The sequence below is a fragment of the Gastrolobium bilobum genome, unplaced genomic scaffold, assembly GCF_033153095.1.
Source record: "Gastrolobium bilobum isolate Gb01-03AN ecotype WA unplaced genomic scaffold, APGP_CSIRO_Gbil_v1 utg10034, whole genome shotgun sequence".
Classification (NCBI taxonomy): Eukaryota; Viridiplantae; Streptophyta; class Magnoliopsida; order Fabales; family Fabaceae; genus Gastrolobium; species Gastrolobium bilobum.
Genome location: NW_026897437.1, coordinates 229,876 through 248,658, shown reverse-complemented (window position 1 = coordinate 248,658; position 18,783 = coordinate 229,876). Strand labels below are relative to the sequence as shown.

Below are 18,783 nucleotides of genomic sequence, written 5' to 3'. Positions count from 1 at the left end.
CATATTAGAGTCAATGGTAAAGTTGGTTCGGCCATGTGTTTGATTAGGGGTGAGTAATTGAATATGGTGATTGGTGCAATTCGGGTTTGTTGTCAACTTTAACATCTGTTGCAAAGTCAAGTGTTGATTATTTCATAAATACTCAATCAAGCTTTTAGAGAACAAATATTGGGCCTGAAACTCACACTTGAGGGCGAGAATATTGGGAATTCAAATGTGAGTGGTGAAATTCCATAATGATTATAAATAGACAAGTGATGATCATATAAGTAGAAATACCCATAAATTTAAAGTCTTAAAATTTTGGGTTGAGACGTGGTGTGAAATCCACTTGTTATGGTGGATTGTCACTTAACATATTGTGATAGTCTACTTGTCATGGGTTATCCATAAGCGCATAATAGTGGTATCAGAAGTTTGACTTGGGATACTGAGAAAGACTTTCATTGAGGGAGATCATACTAACTTGAGATTTCACACTTGAGGGAAAAAAATTTAAAATTAAATGTGACGAAGTCCTACATTAATTGATAATGAAGACCATATCAATGAAATGATTTATAAACCTAATATCTCAAGGCCATATAAAATAAACCAAGTATATTTGATTTTACTTAATTGTCATAAAATTTTGTTTTTCAATTAAAAATATGAACATAAAATAAATTAATTCAAACAATTAAGTGTGAATTTAGTCTAAAATGTCTTTTCAATTAAAAAGTCTTTATAAACTGTTTTCAAAAGTAAAATAAGATAGTTTAAAGATGCACTCAACTCAATATAGAAAATATTTATACCGATCTATTTGGGGCCACGCTGGTCCAGCTTGGTGAAAATTCATCATCATATAAAAGTTGAACTACCTCATTGGTTGCTTCATTTAGTTGCCATCTTATCGATTCAATTTCCACTACCTCCCTATCATGTGCCAAGAGCTTTAATTTGGGGACTATAGCTTCCAATTGTCAATTTATTCTCTGGTCATTCTATATTTTTTTGCCACTCTTTTGAGACTAACTTGTGCATGATTCAGGATGATATTATGGGGGCTTCTTTTCCCCGCTAGTAAGTTGTTTCTTAGGGGCCTTGCCCCTACTACGAAAAACCTGTGCATGAGTAGTTTCAATTTTTTTTTTACATACAATCAATTATTGTTTAGATTAACTTGCATGTACTTAAACCGCATCACTTTCTAATTTGGTTAAAAATAGGCCATTCAAGTGGAGACAGAAATTTTAAAGGATGTATATTTTGCTGGCTTTTTGACCACTGTAGCCTTTTTTTAATAATTAATTATCAAATTGACTCTGTTTATAAATTATTTCAAAAATTTAACCTCTCCAGAAAACATAACACCAATCTGCTCCTGTTTGACCGTTGACCATGAAAGCTACCCGGGTACACCCCTACCTATTAAAACAATCAGAAAACGATGCTACAAGCTAAGTTTCAGCTAGAAGAGTAAGCACAGTAGCGTAACTTGCTTGAAAGGATGAGGAAACAGTAGATGTGTGACAATCTTGAAAAACAAACAAACAATGAATCCAGTTAGAAGAGTAAGCACAATAGCGTAACTTGCTTGAAAGGATGAGGAAACGATAAATGTGTGACAATCTTGAAAAACAAACAAACAATAAATCCAGTTAGAAGAGTAAGCACAATAGCGTAACTTGCTTGACAGGATGAGGAAACGGTAGATATGATGTTCATATTCAGCTTTGATTATTTACCCGGGTACACCCCTCCCTACCCGGGTAAATAATTCAAACATTTTTCCAGATTCAAGAAATATATCCGGGTAAGAAGAGGTGTACTTGGGTAGGTAAAATATTTCAAAATATATACCCAGATAGGTTTCATGATCAACGGTCAAACATGGGCAGATTGATGTTATATTTTCTGGAGAGGTTAAATTTTTAAAATAGTTTATAAATAAAATCAATTTAATAATTAATTATTAAAAAAAGACTATAGTGGTCAAAAAGCCATATTTTGCTGCTTGTAAAAGAAATTAGTTAATTACTGCAACTTTTGGTTCTATAGTGGGTTTATTGTTCCAGTCTGGGTTGGGGACTTCTGGAACCCAAACAAAAATTGTTCTGGGCCACAGCTCGATAATTAAACATTAGCAAAACGACAAACTTTTTTTGGATCGAAGCAAAAAGACAGCCTTGCCCTGTTTCCCATGAATTAATGGTGCCAAACATTCGTAATTCGTAATTGCCATTTTGAAAAATATCTACATAAAGATACTCATACTTTGCCGCGTGTCAACAAGACCTTGGCTCAATGGAATTTAGGGATAGAAGTAATCTTGGTGCATTTAAAACTTTCTAGGAGGAATTGACCACTTTGTCAAATTTAGGTGCCACGCTATGTCTATTAATCACGGCGGTGTGAAATTTAATTTGGAAATGAAAGTAAGGTCCAAATGCTTTATTTCACGTGCTTAACTTTGACTAATACTATCATAACTAGCTGGAGTCTTGACTCCAACGTTAACCAATTTTGAGTAGGAGAATTTATTTCATTTACTTTTCAATGCATCTAACCGTAAAAAGAATTAATATGGGATTGAATCCCACAACCTAAAAAAAAACTTCTAGAATTTTTTGGACTTAAAATTTAATAAATTTATAGACAGGTATATTACCTGAGAAGCCAGATGTAAGAAAACTTATTTAATTGGCAAGATTTCTTTAGTAATATATATGTTTATTGGTACACAACTTCATATTTTGTAGTGATAAGTGTTTTTTTTGGTGCACAACCTCATTTACTGATATATATTTTGTCTTTTAGTTTGACTTGTTCATGATTTGTTGTACCCTGTTTGAATTACCCGAGCTCTATAAAGATCTAGTTTCCGTTGTTGACCATCATTTTGTTGATTTCAACGTTTGAAACATCAAAATGGTGGAATTAGGCACCTCTCGTTACGACATGGTAGGATGGTAGCAAGTCTATAGGAACTATTTCAAAAAACGAGGAAGCGTGATTGATTATGCTAACAAAAGACGAGACAGAGACATATGACACCTTCTAATGAATCTAGCTAAATTGGACCAAGGTTACATGGATGGAGCAGCAAGTGTCAATTGACTTGCCAATTTTACATGATAGTCTAATATAAGGTGGCAACTTGGTTAACTTGCTCAAGTGAAGGTGAAGAGTGAAAGAAGAGACAAATAGCTGAAATGTCATCCATGGCAATACCCCGTCTCTTGCGTTTCCATGCATGCATTGCACACTCCACCAAACGTTTAGCTGAATTTATTCTGTCTGGTGTAGAAGATACAATATCCACTGCTTCTTGATTCGAGATTACATCCCACACCTATAGCAAAGGCAAAAACCAATGACATATATTAGAAGGACTAAAAATTCAGCAATAAAATTAGTTAATATCGCAAACTATCTCAATCAGAATATGTATATATATATACCCCATCAGTGGCTAGCACAACAAATTGGTCTCTGCTGGTTATATTCCTGTGTGTTACTTCAGGCACTGAAATAAGACCATATTCTTTCACGCAGTAATCACCAAAAGCCCGAGACATGGCTAGTCCTGGAGACTCTTCATCCGGCAACCACACCCTATGAACCCCGGGCTCGTCGTGCAAGCAGAAAACCCGCCCTTGGCACTCAAGTATTCGCTCTGCTTCCTCTGCAAATTTATCAGCAGACAGTGATATTCTAAGATATCATATTAAGACATAGACATAGAATGATAGAAACACATGACTGAGCAAGACTAACGAGGTAAATTGGGCTTGAAATCTACTGTCAGCTGAACTGGTACCAAACTTCCATCATCTGATGTTGTAGCTAATACAGCACGAGAGTCACCAACATTTGCAATGACAATGAGTTCACCCTAGCCATTACAGAATCATGATCAGTTTTCAAAACAACTCTTCTCTAATATTGGTTGATCTATTATGTACTATGCACTAGTAAGTAGTCACCAATATGAAAGCACCAGATTTTTGCAAATTGGGTTATTGAGATGTTATCAGAAGTTGATTTCTCTTTGGAATTTTTTTTTTTCTCTTTACCTGTCTAACAACTGACAGGGCAGTTGTGCCGCTGAAAAATGAATCTATCTTGCGATTCTGCTCTAGTTCTCGATCAATGGCAGCACAAGTCTTCAAGTAGGAATGCTTCCACATATCAAACCGTTGTTGTTTTTTCTCTGTCTCTATATCAATATCAGGATCAAGTGAAGTTTGAGAAAGTGTCTCCTGCCAGTTGCATAACAAAGATGGTGGCATTGACTCTCTTACTCTTTTGGCCACAAAGTGACCCCATGGCCCGTGCCCATCAAAAATCCCACAGAAGATCATGTCCTCTTGGCATCCAAATTCCTATAATAACCAACATGAACAAATCCACTCTTATAAACACAGGCATATTATTTCAGCAGTTAATTAAAAATAAAATAAAATAAAAAACTTTTCTAGTGATTTCGTTCCCCATTAATAACAAAAGAAAATATGCAATATATCTACATACTTCCCAGACTATGCAACAATCCTGATTCACTCCTTTCTTGCCTCTTTTGGAGAAAACTGAGGCAAAGTTGTTTGAACCATCAACATTAACAGTGCCCGAGCTAGACAGTATGAAGTGATTCTTTTTTGCTTCTTTTGCCATTGCTTCAGCAGCTTCTCTTCCGCTACATCTACCAGAACTCCTCCTTTTCTTCACTGCAAACGACTTCGCCAACCCATTGAACATAGACGAAAGATGCCCCATTAACTCTGCAAATTGATTCCTACCACTAGATGCTGCTTATTCCTCTTCCTTTTATGAATATCTAGCACAGAATCTGAACATAAGAAAATTTATTACGGTTACATATTTACACAGGTATGAGTCACACATAAGAAATTCGTAAGGAACCATTTCATTTCATTTTTTTTTATTTGTATTTTATGCTTTGATTTCCCCATAAAAAAATTGGGGGAAAAAGAGTCAATTTTCGAGTATAGAAAAAAGATTGGATCAAAGAATTCAACCATTCAAACTCATTTCTTTATTGGTAACTGAATTGGTCCCCTCCCCCCCCCAAAAAAAATATAATTTCTTTTTGCCTTGCTTTTTTGTTGGATTGTACGTGTTTAACTGCTGAATAAAATAAGAGATTGTAGCATTGTGCATATCGGACCGACCCGAAGAAAACCAAAATATCCTGGAAGAATATCTCAAAACCGCTATACCAGCAGCACATTATTCAAAGCCTTTGAGGAAGATTTGAAACAAAGCAGAGTAAAAGGAATGGATACAAGACCTTGGACTTGTTGGTGAAGAAGAAACTAGAGAAGCACAGGTAGCAGTTGGAGAAGTTGTCGTGTACTGAATAGGATGCAATTCTGACAAAGTGACAAGCCAAGCCAATCCATCATGGTGTCTTGTTTGTTTGGTTCTGGTCTCTTTAGTTAGTTTCCTTTTATCTACGGAGACGTAAACAAAAGTTTTTCTGTACATACATTTATTTAAATGCAAATAATACCCAATCAATGCATGTAAATTTGTATTTGGGAGGGTACAACGTGTAACTAATAGAATCTTAACCTATAAGGAATTATACCATCTCTCCCCAATCCCCACTATCCACATCTTGGTTGGCTCAAACGCTTGTGGCCTCTTTCGTTTACCATATATGGAACTCTATATTTTAAACTAGATTCTCTGTGACAGTTATAAAGGGAGAAAATAAAACATTACCATTTTTTATTTTTTGTCACAAATTATATATGACAAATTGAAAGGATAAACTTCTTTTGATTGAGAAAGTAAGAATGTATTTATTTTTAAAATTTAATACGTTAATTTCATAATACACTTTAAATTAAATCAAATATGAATCCATTTTTTATTTATTTATTTTAAAGACTAACTCACTTGAATCGGAAGTGTATAAATTAATAAATTAATAAGAGGTTTATTTTTCTTTCCCTGAAAATTCATCACACCTCATTTATTGCTTTATAGTTTATTCATGAATACGAAAACGATGATACGATGTATAATTAAAAGTTTTCATGTGCGTAACTATATGGATGTATTTCGGACTTATTGAGTTGGCATGTATTTTTTCCCCACATACAGGAACTTTGGAAGATGAGTATTTATATATGTAAACAAACAAGCTCAAGGTTGTACTTGATTGATAAATAATCAGAAAGATTCGCACTGTGTGGCTGCCCATATTGACATGTCATTTATTAAGAGATTTATTATTTGTTATCTAATAAGAGATAAATTTTTCTCTTACATACACATAAAAATGTGTAAGATTCATATTTTTTATTTCTATCTTGTCTCCTCACTCTGGTTCACATAGGCTCCATATACTTTTATATATGTATAAAAAATAAATTTATCTTTTATAATATGAAGAACATTAAACCCTTATACAAGTAGAAAAGTGTTATACAGGAGAGTTAATCTTAATACTTTTCATAAAATTAGGCTCACACTTGAAAAGTGCAATTTTTTTTAAAAAAAATAAGTATTATTGTGTATAATGATTCAATAACTTTAAAAATATTAAGATAAAAATGAAGTGTCGTTTCGTTAGTATTACACTAAATTGTAGCTGGTAACCATATTTATATTTGATAATAATACTTTATGTGATTAATAAAAAAATATGTTCTTCACTTTAGTTTTTTTTTTTAATTAGTTCTGATATTTCTCAGAAATTCGAAGTGGATCTATTTAATTGAAATTGTAATTTTTCATAAATTCAAAAAAATCCATTCTAATCTCTCAAAAAAACTAAAATTGATCTACTTTAAATTTTATAGAAACATTTTTTATAAAAAACTAAAGTGAGCATCATGCACTGAAAAAGTTGTTAGAGTCTCTTTGTTTTTTGTCCGTTAGAAAATTCAATGGTCTTTTAAGTTTGATGTAACGGCCATGTGTTGCACTAAAGTTGTTTGATGAGTCTTAACGGTATCATAATGAGTCAGTTTTGGGTAGTATAATGAGTCATTAAGTTAGAGTTTATTTGGGTGTAATGTGTCTCTTAATGTTATGTTTTTCAGTTTTAGTTTCTGGTTTATATTAAGTTTGAGTCAGTTTATGAAATTTGTATTCCCTCTTCAAACATTGTGAGTTATATTTCTGCATCTTAATTTTTCTCTATCAGTGGTATCAAGAGCCAGGTTGAGAGTTAAACACGTGAGGGAATTGAGTTGTGAAAAAAAGAGTAAAGTGAAGAGTCATGGCCACAGATTCTAATTTTGTGCAAGCAGCCCTTCCACGTTTCGATGGTCATTATGATCATTGGAGCATGTTGATGGAGAATTTCCTTCGATCCAAGGAATATTGGGATGTAGTTACCAATGGTGTTGTTGAACCAGCACTAGCAGAAGGAGCTCAGTTGACAGCAGCACAACGAGCAGCTCATGAAGCAGTAAAGTTGAAGGATTTGAAGGCGAAGAATTATCTCTTCCAGGCCATTGACCGTTCTATCTTGGAAACCATTCTTTCCAAAGAAACTTCCAAGGATATTTGGGACTCCATGAAAAAGAAGTATCAAGGCTCTGCAAGAGCAAAGAGGCAGTAGCTTCAAGCTTTACGCTCGGAATTCGAAACACTTCGAATGAAGTCGGGAGAATCAATTGCAGATTATTTCTCTCGCGTGATGACCATTGTCAATAAAATGCGAATTCATGGAGGCAGGATAGAAGAAATAACTGTCATAGAAAAAATTCTTCGATCATTAACAGCAAAATTTAACTTTGTTGTTTGTGCTATAGAAGAATCTAAAGATATAGATGATTTGTCACTTGATGAATTGCAGAGTTCATTGGTGGTGCATGAACAGAAGTTCAAACAGGAAGACACAGATGAGCAAGCATTAAAGGCTTCTACCGATACTCGTTCCAACAATTTTCAAGGAAGGGGTAGAGGTAGAGGCAGAGGTAGAGACAGAGGCAGAGGAAGGTCCACTAATTTCAGAGCCAATAATGATCAATTTCAAGGCAGAGGCAGAGGAGGAGCCCCTGATAAATCCAAGGTAGCAAAGAAAAAGAAGAAAGTTCAAACTTTGCAGAAAAAGAGGAAGGTGAAACCTTATTGATGGTTGCTAAAGATGAAAAGCAAATTGAGCCAGATGTTTGGTATGTGGATACTGGCTGTAGCAACCACATGAGTGGTAGTAAGTCTTCTTTCTCTCATCTGAATGAAAATTTTCAATCTACTGTGAGTTTTGGTGATCATTCTACTGTGAAAGTAATGGGAAAAGGTGACATTAAAATAAAAACCAAGAATGGTTTTGTGGAAACAATATCTAATGTATTGTATGTTCCTGATTTGAAAAATAATTTATTGAGTGCTGGCCCATTACAAGAAAAGGGTTATGTGATCACTATTAAAAATGGTGTTTGTGAAATATATGATTCTGTTAGAGGTGCTATTGCTGTTATTCAGATGAGTTCAAACAGATTGTTTCCATTAAAGATTGAAGGAATCCAATCTAGTTTAATGGCTGAAATGAAAGATCCTTCATGGTTGTGGCATTTTCGCTATGGCCATTTGAGCTTTGGTGGGTTGAAGACGCTCCAACAGAAAAATATGGTGACAGGCCTCCCTCAAATCACAATTCTTCATTCCTTAGTATGTGAAGAATGTGTTGTTAGCAAACAACATCGTTCTGAATTTGCAAAAGGGAACTCATGGAGAGCAGAGGGAATTTTGCAATTGGTGCATTCAGACATTTGTGGTCCAATAAATCCAATTTCTAATGGAGGTAAAAAATATTTATTACCTTCATTGATGATTTTTCTAGAAAAACGTGGGTTTATTTTTTACAGGAAAAGTCAGAAGCTTTCTCTACATTTAAAAATTTCAAAGCTCGTGTGGAGAATGAGACATGAAGGATGATTCAGACACTTCGCACAGATCGTGGTGGTGAATATTGCTCAAAAGAATTTGAAGCTTTTTGTGAAGAACATGGCATCTGAAAAGAGCTTACAACTGCGTATACACCACAACAAAATGGTGTATCAGAGAGGAAGAATAGAACCATTCTCAACATGGTTAGAAGCTTGTTGGTAAGAGGAAGAGTTCCAAAGACGTTTTGGCCAGAAGCAGTAAACTGGTGCATTCATGTCTTAAACAGAAGTCCAACCTTTGCAGTTCGAAATATGACGCCAGAAGAGGCTTGGAGTGGGAGAAAACCAAATGTGGATCACTTTAGAATTTTTGGATGCATTGCATATGCTCATGTCCCGGAACAGAAAAGAAAAAAACTTGATGACAAGGCTGAAAAATGTGTCTTTCTAGGTGTAAGTGATACATCTAAAGCATATAAATTATTTAATCCACTGACGAAAAAAATTGTGGTTAGCAGGGATGTTGTTTTTGACGAAGAAAACACTTGGGATTGGAATATGCAGCAGCCTACCGAAGTTCTTTGTGATATTGATTCTGAACAAGAGCAAATTTCAGCATCTAGTATGCCTGAAAATTCGTCCATTGCAACTTCTTCAGCTAGTCAATCCTCACCAACAGTAGTTGGAGTTAACGAAGAAGAAACTCAATCTCTTCGTCGTGTTAGAAGAAGGCCTACTTGGATGGAAGATTATGAGGTAACTGGAATTGAAGATCCAATTACTCACTTTGCTTTGTTTTCAGAATGTGATCCCGTGACTTTTGAGAGTGCTGTCAAAGAAGAAAAATGGCGAAAAGCAATGGATGCTGAAATTGATGCAATTGAGAGGAATGATACTTGGGAGTTAACTGATCTTCCAAATGGACACAAAATCATTGGTGTGAAGTGGGTGTTTAAAACAAAGTTAAAGGAAAATGGTGAAATTGACAAGCACAAAGCACGCTTGGTTGTCAAGGGGTACAAGCAACAATATGGGATTGATTATACAGAAGTTTTTTCTCCTGTTGCGAGACATGATACAATCAGGTTGGTGGTTGCATTGGCTGCACAAAATTCTTGGCCTATTTACCAGCTAGATGTCAAATCAGCATTCTTGCATGGGTACTTAGAGGAACAAATATTTATTGAACAACCCCCTGGTTATGAGAAAGTTGGAAATGAGCATAAAGTTTACAAATTGAAAAAGGCACTTTATGGACTAAAACAAGCCCCTCGAGCTTGGTATAGTCGCATTGAGTCTTATTTTCTTAAGGCTGGTTTTATAAAGTGTCCTTATGAACATACACTCTTTGTTAAGATTGGTGATGAAGGAAAAATGCTTATTGTTTGCTTATATGTAGATGATCTTATATTCACTGGAAATTGTGATGTTATGTTTGAAGAATTTAAAAAGTCTATGATGAATGAGTTTGAAATGACTGATCTTGGTATGATGCATTACTTTCTTGGCATAAGTGTAGCACAATCAAGTGATGGAATTTTTATTTCTCAAAATAAATATGTGAAAGATATTCTAGACAGGTTTCAGATGAAGGATTGTAATCCTGTGCACACTCCAGTTGAATGTGGCTTGAAGTTACATAAAGATCATGGAGGAAAGAAGGTTGACAACACCTTCTACAAACAAATTGTGGGAAGTTTGATGTATCTCACTGCAACAAGACCAGACATAATGTATTCTGTGAGTTTAATTAGCAGGTATATGGAAAATCCTACAGAAATACATTTGTTGGCTGCTAAGAGAATCCTTCGCTACTTGCAAGGAACAAGAACTTTCGGGATATTTTACAAGAAGGGTGTAAAATCTGATTTAGTGGGATTTACTGACAGTGATTATGCAGGAGATCAAGATGACAGGAAGAGCACATCAGGTTATGTTTTTATGATTGGTACAGGTGCTATTTCTTGGGCATCGAAGAAGCAACCAATTGTCACTTTGTCAAGCACAGAAGCTGAATTTGTTGCTGCTACAGCTTGTGCATGCCAAGCCATTTGGCTAAGGAGAATTCTTGAAGAACTTCACTTCAAGCAAGAAGGAGCAACTTTAATTATTGTGACAATAATTCTGCAATTAAATTGTCAAAGAATCCAATTTTACATGGGAGAAGCAAGCATATAGATGTGAAGTATCATTTCTTAAGGGATCTTACAAAGGCTGGTATAATTGATCTTATTTTTTGTAGAAGTGAGGATCAAGTTGCTGATTTGTTTACAAAGCCTCTCAAATATGTTGCGTTTCAAAAGCTCAGGGGATTACTTGGCATATGTTCCATGGAGAAAGTCAAAGGATTTGGAGTAAACTGAATTTTTCAAGAACATCAGTTTAAGGGAAGGAATGTTAGAGTCTCTTTGTTTTTTGTCCGTTAGAAAATTCAATGGTCTTTTAAGTTTGATGTAACGGCCATGTGCTGCACTAAAGTTGTTTGATGAGTCTTAACGGTATCATAATGAGTCAGTTTTGGGTAGTATAATGAGTCATTAAGTTAGAGTTTATTTGGGTGTAATGTGTCTCTTAATGTTATGTTTTTCAGTTTTAGTTTCTGGTTTATATTAAGTTTGAGTCAGTTTATGAAATTTGTATTCCCTCTTCAAACATTGTGAGTTATATTTCTGCATCTTAATTTTTCTCTATCAAAAGTAGCTTTACTTTACAAAATATATTACATAAACGATTATATACAGAGCACCCACAGCTAGCAGAGCTATTAAATATTAAATGTTAATGACCACAGTATCTCAGCGATAACTTACGTATGTATCGTTATCGTTGAATAGCTTGCTTTTATGTACCATTGCCGCCCAAAATCTCAATTTACATGTAGAATCTGATTGAAAATTCAGCATATAAACTATTAAAAAGCAGTTGGTGACCGGAATTAGATAAAATTAATTAATTGGTGACGATATGTATGACTACAGAAAAAATTAATTAAAAAATGCTTGCACATTTTACGAGTTATGTACATATAATATATTAATATAGACCATGTTTATAAATAAATAAAAAAATATAATCAGACAGGTGTTATCTAATGGTTAACATGAGAATATGCGAGGATAAGTTTCTGCAATCATTAATTATTAAAATCATAAGGAACCAACTCAACAAGAGAAAATGGAATAAATTAGTTCAAATTACTTCATAAAAAAATTCTCATTTTATTGAGTTTGCTTAAAATGATATGATCATTGCAAGGAATAGCAGAAAAATCTTCTGCAACCCGGCTACCTAAATTCACAAAAGTAGTTTGTCACAATCCCCGAAAAAAGACTGTCTCATTCTAGGGGTGGCAAAATGGGTTGGCCCGTCCCGACCCGCCGTCAACTCGTTAAAAGTGGGTTGACTACCCCGTCCCCGCCTCTTGAATTTGAGTTAAAATCTTCAACTCGTCCCATTTTATGGTGGGTTAACAGATCAACCTGCTTAAAAAATAAAAAATAATTAAAAATAAAAAATAAAAAATATTTTATTAATATTATAATATTACTTATTTTCATATCAATATTATAATATTACTTATTTTCATATCACATTTCCTTTAGTTTTTTTTTTTTAATTTTAAGTCTAAATGTATGTTAATATTTAGTCAGATATTCTTTACAAACTTGTTTTTATCTACATACATAAATTATCTTTGTCATAAATAAAGTTTTTCTTCTATATTTTTTCTAGAGAATACTAAGATAACAAAAAATTGAATATCACAAAAGCTTAAAAACAAAAAAAACACTATCTAATAGTAAAAAAAATAAAAATAAAAAATAAAATTGACCCGGCGGGCAAACCCGCCTCCACCCGCCGCAACCCGTTTTGACCCAATCCAACGGGACGAGTTGAGGCGGATTGGTGGGTTGAAATATGTAACCCAACCCGCCCCATTTTGACGAGTTGGAGGGTTGACCCGTCGGGTTCAACCCATATTGCCACCTCCACTTATTCCATTTTCCTTGAAATCAAAATTGAACCTTGTTTGTTATGACATCTTATAATAACAATTGGATTATTCATTTGAAAATGAGCTATTTTTTTTTTTTTTCTATTTCGAAATCCTCCTTCCAACCTATTGCCTAATATGTCCTATGGGTTACAAAAAGAGAAAAAAAATAAATATACGTTGCAGTTCTTTTTTTGACCTGTCATTTACTTTAAGCTCGTTTGGAAGTGCTTTTAAAAAAAGATTTTTTATGATTTTTTTTTTTAAATTTAAAGCTATTTTATGCTTGGATGAGATATATAAAAAAAATATTTTTAAATAAAAAATCATTTGATGTTAAAATTAATAAGTAATTTTTATATATAAAATGGAAAAGATATTATAAGTTTATAACAACCAATTAATGTTACTACTAATCAATTTCACCGTTAGATCAATTATGTTGATCGAACTGTTATATTTATTTTCATCTTTGTATGATTATGATTCTCCATATTTAATACTTTATATTTATTTTATGATTTTCCATATTTAATGCTTTCACATTAAATATGGAGAATCATAATCATACAAAAATAGAAATAAATATAACCATTAGATCAATATAGTTGATCTAACAGTAAAATTGATGGATAGTAACACTAATTAGTTATTACCATATCCAACCCCATATAAAATTAAAAAAAAGATATGTGAATGATAGTGGTGGTAATAGAATAGGGTGGAGTAGTTAGAGTGAGGTTGTGATGAAATTGAATTTTTTAGAAAATATTTGACTTTGGCTTCTGTTTTTATTTTTTATTTTTCAGAAACAAGGAATCCTAACTTTTAAAATAAATACTAATTTAAATTTTATTTAATTATACTTTAAAAAAAAGTACTATCCAAATGTATAAACTCAAAAGATTTATTTATTTATTTTTTGAAAAATATTTTTTTTTTCTATTTTTTTTTCCAACCTAACACCCACCTTATATGAGGATTTCTATTTTACACGAAAATCTAGTGTGATATTTACCTGAAACTGAACCTTGAAGTAATGTTTCCCTATTTCTTAATCGCATTTCAAATGTCACGTTTCTGTCTGGCACGAACGTTTTTTTTTGTGTGTGGTAATATTGGTAGCTAGATAATTTGATGAGATATACACTACTAGAAAAGTCCAAATTTTCGACAAAAAACATATTTCGTTGAAATTTTCAACGAAAATATTATTCCGTAAGAATTTTTTGACGAAAAATAATTTCTGTCAAAAATTTATAACGAAAAACAGATTTCGTCAAAAATTTTAAAATAAATATATGTAAAAAGAAATTATATTTATGAATTTTTCATCGAAATTTTTAGATTGAAAATGAATTCCGTGGAAAATGAATATAAAAAATAAATCAAAAAGAAATTATATTTAAGAATTTTTCGACGGAAATTATTTTTCGTCAAAAACATGAATTTTTCGACGAAAAATGAATTCTGTCGAAAACAATAATAAAAAATAAATTAAAAAAAAATTATATTTATGAATTTATCAACAGAATTAATTTTTCGTCCAAAATTTTTGACAAAAAATGAATTCTGTCGAAAACGGATGAATGAAATAAATTGTAAAAGAAATTATATTTGTGAAGGTTTTCGACGGAATTAATTTTCCGTCAAAAATCTTCGACGAAAAATGCAGCGGCGGACCGGCATGGAGGGCTAGGGATGGCCCCCGCCAAAACTCTGGGAAAATTTTTTATATATGGATGCCTGGGTGAATTATTGAGGACAAGACAAGCACAAGTAATGTGAACTATAGAAATGGCTAACGAGTGCATGGATAGTGGCAATTAGAGAAGTTTATGATGCTTCACTGTAAGGTAAATGAGAAGCCACATAGATAAAAAAGATTTTGAAAACATAAACAAAACAAATAAAACAATAATTAATAATTGATAAATAATTAAATAAGATATAGAAGTAGAAACACTTCGATAGAAACTGGTTGAATGGTTTAAATTAAAAAATTTAACTGTGTAAAATAAGACAAAAATTTAAAATATAACCATTTTGTCTTATTAAAAAATAAAACCATTTAGATCTATATGATATAAAGCCAAATATAAATTGACAAAAATATAATATATATTAAGGAAAAAAATCACGATACATTTTATAATATAGTATTTTCATTCAAAATATATTGTTAGAAATCATATTCGGTTTATATTTTACCGTAAATATTTTTATTTATAATATAATATTTTTTGTTTTCGCCCCCCGTCATATTAATTTTTGGGTCCACCACTGGAAAAATGGATTGTGTCAAAAACGGATGAATAAAATAAATTGTAAAAAAAAATTATATTTGTGAAGGTTTTCGACGGAAAATGAATTTCGTTGAAAACGGATGAATAAAATAAATTGTAAAATAAATTATATTTCTGTGCATGAAGAAGGCCAAGGAGGGTTCTACTCAAGGAGAAACTTGACCACGAAAGAATATTTCAAGTTCACTCACTTAAAATTATTATCTATCTGTATGAAGAAGAGATTTCTGATCCTAAATTTGCAAAATTTATCACTCTTAGATTTGAGTATAATATATATTTATTATACACAGCTCGCTAATTGGATAAGCCTTTTTTAATACTTAGCCTAATATATCATATGGACTTTTGTGCATTTAATGTATTGGTTAAAGATATTTGATTTTGATACGTTATTTCCTTTGATTATATTTTCTTATCAGGTGCAATACAAAAATTAGTATTAACTTTGTAGAGAGGAATTTTTAAAAAATAAATCTAAAATTTTTCGTCGGAATTTGTTTTTCGTTGAAAATCTTTACATTATTTTTCGACGGAAATTTATTGATTTTTTGTCGAAAATTTTCGAAGGAATTCATTTTTCGTCAAAAACCATTACAACAACTTTCGATGGAATTCTATTAAATTTTCGTCGAAAATTTTCGACGGAATTCATTTTCCATCGAAAACCATCACATCAATTTTCGACGAAATTCCATTCATTTTTCGTCGAATTTTTTTGATGGAATTTGTTTTCAGTTAAAACTTTACATCAGTTTTCGACTCAAATTAATTAATTTTCCGTCGAAAGCTTTTGACGGAAATTTTTTTGCGTCGAAAACTATTACAATAATTTTTGAAGGAATTCTAATGATTTTCCGTCGAAATTTTTTGACGAAATTTCAAATTCCGTTGAAAAATTTGTTATTAACGAAGAGAAACTCGACGACTTAAATTTCGTCAAAAATTTTGTTTTCAACAAAATTTTTATCATTTTTAACCGAAAAAATTCATCGAAAAAATGAACTTTTCTAACCGTGATATTTAAGTTTTCTAGACACACGAAAAATAATTGAAGCATTCTATAATAAGTAGCGGTTTAGTTGGGCAAGCAATATCTACGGATAAGGCACCGAACTGAACATAATGGCGTGATCTTTTTAGAAAGCACGCTAGCCAGTGAGTAAGACACGAAAAGGTAGCAATATCCTGTTTTCCTCGAATCCAATTCCTATCGCCTTTTCTCCTTTTAGTCCATCCTTGTAGGCAGTAACGTATAATATTTCCTACCATAGTTATTAGAAATGGTTACTGTTATTATTATTAATTTTTTTTACATATTTAGCATTGATTGCCCAATTAATTCGATTCGATTAATGTTATTAATGGATCTTGATCGTGGTGCAGTGCCAATTAATTACACTAATGTGAAGCCTACGCAAATTGGCAACTATGAGGTAGTGTTTGATTGAGAGTTTTTCAGAAGATATCTATGTTTTTCAAGTATGGCTTTTAAAAATACCATGTTTGTTTCAACGTTTTTCACCAAAAATTCATCTATCCAATTTGTCTGGATTTATGAGAAAGATGTTTAGAAACCCAATTTGAAGGTGAGATTTTTCGGAAAACCGGTTATCTGGCTTTTAATGCAATGTTGATTTCATAAAGTTACATAATTTTTCCAGTAAAGTTTTTCCCTACCAAACAATTTTTTTTTTTACATTTTTCTACCTATCTCACTTTATTTATCTTTTCAATTATTTCTCTATCTATCTCATTTTCCTACTATTCCAAAAAAATTTCCTGAACCAAACGCCCTGAAAGACTTTTGCTGCAGGATTTTATATGGAATAAGCAGTCCTTAATAAATAAAGCCTATAAAGTGGATCATGTGACATATTAGATAGTTGTAATTTTAAGATTACCCATGTAAAGGGTAACGGGATTGGGACCCCAACCAAATGTGAAAGCTCAGTGAATGGTAAAGATCCGAGTGTCCAACTCTCGTACATTAATTTCAATGAGCATTGTTAAATGTTAATCCATTAATTCCATAGTTCAGCAAAAAATCCGTGGAGAGACGTTATGTTCTTCTTCCCTTGTTTGTGGCAGTAACTATGGTAACAGTGGCACTTTGGTATCTATTGGCAAAAAAAACACCAATGTCAAAATGACACGTGATATATTTCGCTATATTGTGTAACGAAATATGTGTGCAAATAATTCGCTACACGGTGTAGTAAAATATGTCACGTCAGAACCAAAAATACCACGTGTCAAATAGGGAGAATTTCGCTACACAGTGTAGTGAAATTCTCCTTGTCTGACACGTGATATTTTTTGTTCTATGCACTCTGACGCGGCATATTTCGCTACACCTTTGCACATATATTTTGCTATATAATGTAATGAAATATGTCACGTGACATTTTGACAAAATTTAATATTGACGGTAATATTTTGATGCTTTTTATACAAGGACACTTTAGCTACTATTCCGTAAGTAAGATCCCCACATGAGTGAAGAGCTAAGAGTGCTCTTGGTCCATATTTTGGTGGACCCCAGTCCCTGTCGGTAGCATGCATTTAAAAGAGACTCTTTCTACTCGCTTCTCACGTTACATTTATTTATGTGCTGATAGCTCATGACTTGTGACTAAACACACGGACTTTTCCGTGTGACCTAGCTAGTACATGATGGATGGAGTCAGGGGCAAAGAAAAAAACACCGTTGCATGGGGCCTCACACCATCACTGCTTATTTGTTTTTGTCCAACAGAGGTCTGACACGTGGGAGCCAACAATCATGTATTGCGCGGTGCAGAGGTTCAAGTTCAATGGAAATGAATGTGATGGAAGCAGTGTGGTAAAATCCGGCCCGACTCGAAATTTGGTGATCTGGTTATCGGATTTGTTCGGATCATGCATTGGATCGATCATGCATCGACCCGATCAAACTTGGTCAAAACTCGAACAAAATCGGCTAAACCCGGTGACCTAGTGACCCAGTCGGGTTATGCATTTAAAAAAAAAAACCACAATTGTTTTTGTCAAAAAAAATGTAGAACTCATTTTAATTCTTTTTTGTAATCTTATTTGCTAGTATACTCTTCTACAATGACCTCAAATTTCAGCTTCCAATACTTAAGCAATTTGTTGAATAATAAATTAAGAGATTGTGACATATGTCATTTTTAACGTAGTTGAATTTGAAAAATATGAGTTCAATGTCATTGAGAGTAGGGGTGTAAATGGGCCAGGCTGGCCCAACCCAGCCTACGGCCCGGCCTACATTGAGCCCAACCCAGGCCCGACCTTTCAGAAAAGTAGAGTATGCTTAGGCTTATAAAAAAGTTTTTTTAATAAATAGGTCATAAGCCAATTTTGTCAAGCCCGGCCTACAGCCTTGTAAGCTGGCCTATTTAATTTATCAAAATAAAATAATAAAATAATATTTATTTTATGTGGCAAAGACACAAAGTACCAAATACCAATATCTCTTATTTTTTGTGCTATTTTATTTTACGAAAGGAAAACTTGTCTAATGTCTCCAAATTTTACATGCTGTTGCAGCTTAATACCATGGAGCAATGGGTACCTTGCTGGATTATGATGTTACTGATGAAGATCTTTCAATAATACTCTTCTT

The 18,783-nt window shown here is 33.0% G+C and overlaps 1 protein-coding gene across 3 annotated transcripts; it reads right to left on the bottom strand.

Moving 5' to 3' along the window:
• Positions 1 to 2,991: 2,991 nt before the first annotated feature.
• LOC133306925 (probable protein phosphatase 2C 34) lies at positions 2,992 to 5,434 on the bottom strand. Of its 3 annotated transcripts, none has more exons than XM_061507322.1 (6): positions 5,297 to 5,434; positions 4,519 to 4,834; positions 4,062 to 4,370; positions 3,763 to 3,880; positions 3,447 to 3,670; positions 2,992 to 3,337 (listed from the first exon to the last, which is right to left on the bottom strand). In XM_061507322.1, the coding sequence occupies exons 2-6, from the start codon at positions 4,759 to 4,761 to the stop codon at positions 3,125 to 3,127; spliced, it is 1,107 nt and encodes a 368-aa protein (XP_061363306.1). In that variant the 5' UTR covers positions 4,762 to 4,834; positions 5,297 to 5,434; the 3' UTR covers positions 2,992 to 3,124. The 3 variants fall into 3 exon arrangements, with proteins under 3 accessions (XP_061363306.1, XP_061363309.1, XP_061363308.1); XM_061507325.1 differs by lacking the exon at positions 5,297 to 5,434 and adding an exon at positions 5,178 to 5,253; XM_061507324.1 differs by lacking the exon at positions 5,297 to 5,434 and having other exon boundaries at positions 4,519 to 5,025.
• Between the last annotated feature and the right edge of the window lie 13,349 nt (positions 5,435 to 18,783).

Coding starts and splice junctions, on each gene's coding strand:
- LOC133306925 (XM_061507322.1), bottom strand. CDS start 4,761: ATGGGGCATCTTTCGTCTATGTTCAATGGGTTGGCGAAGTCGTTTGCA. Junction 3,671..3,762: donor TTTCAAGCCCAATTTACCTC/GTTAGTCTTGCT, acceptor ATAAATTTGCAG/AGGAAGCAGAGCGAATACTT. Junction 3,338..3,446: donor TTGTGCTAGCCACTGATGGG/GTATATATATAT, acceptor CCTTTGCTATAG/GTGTGGGATGTAATCTCGAA.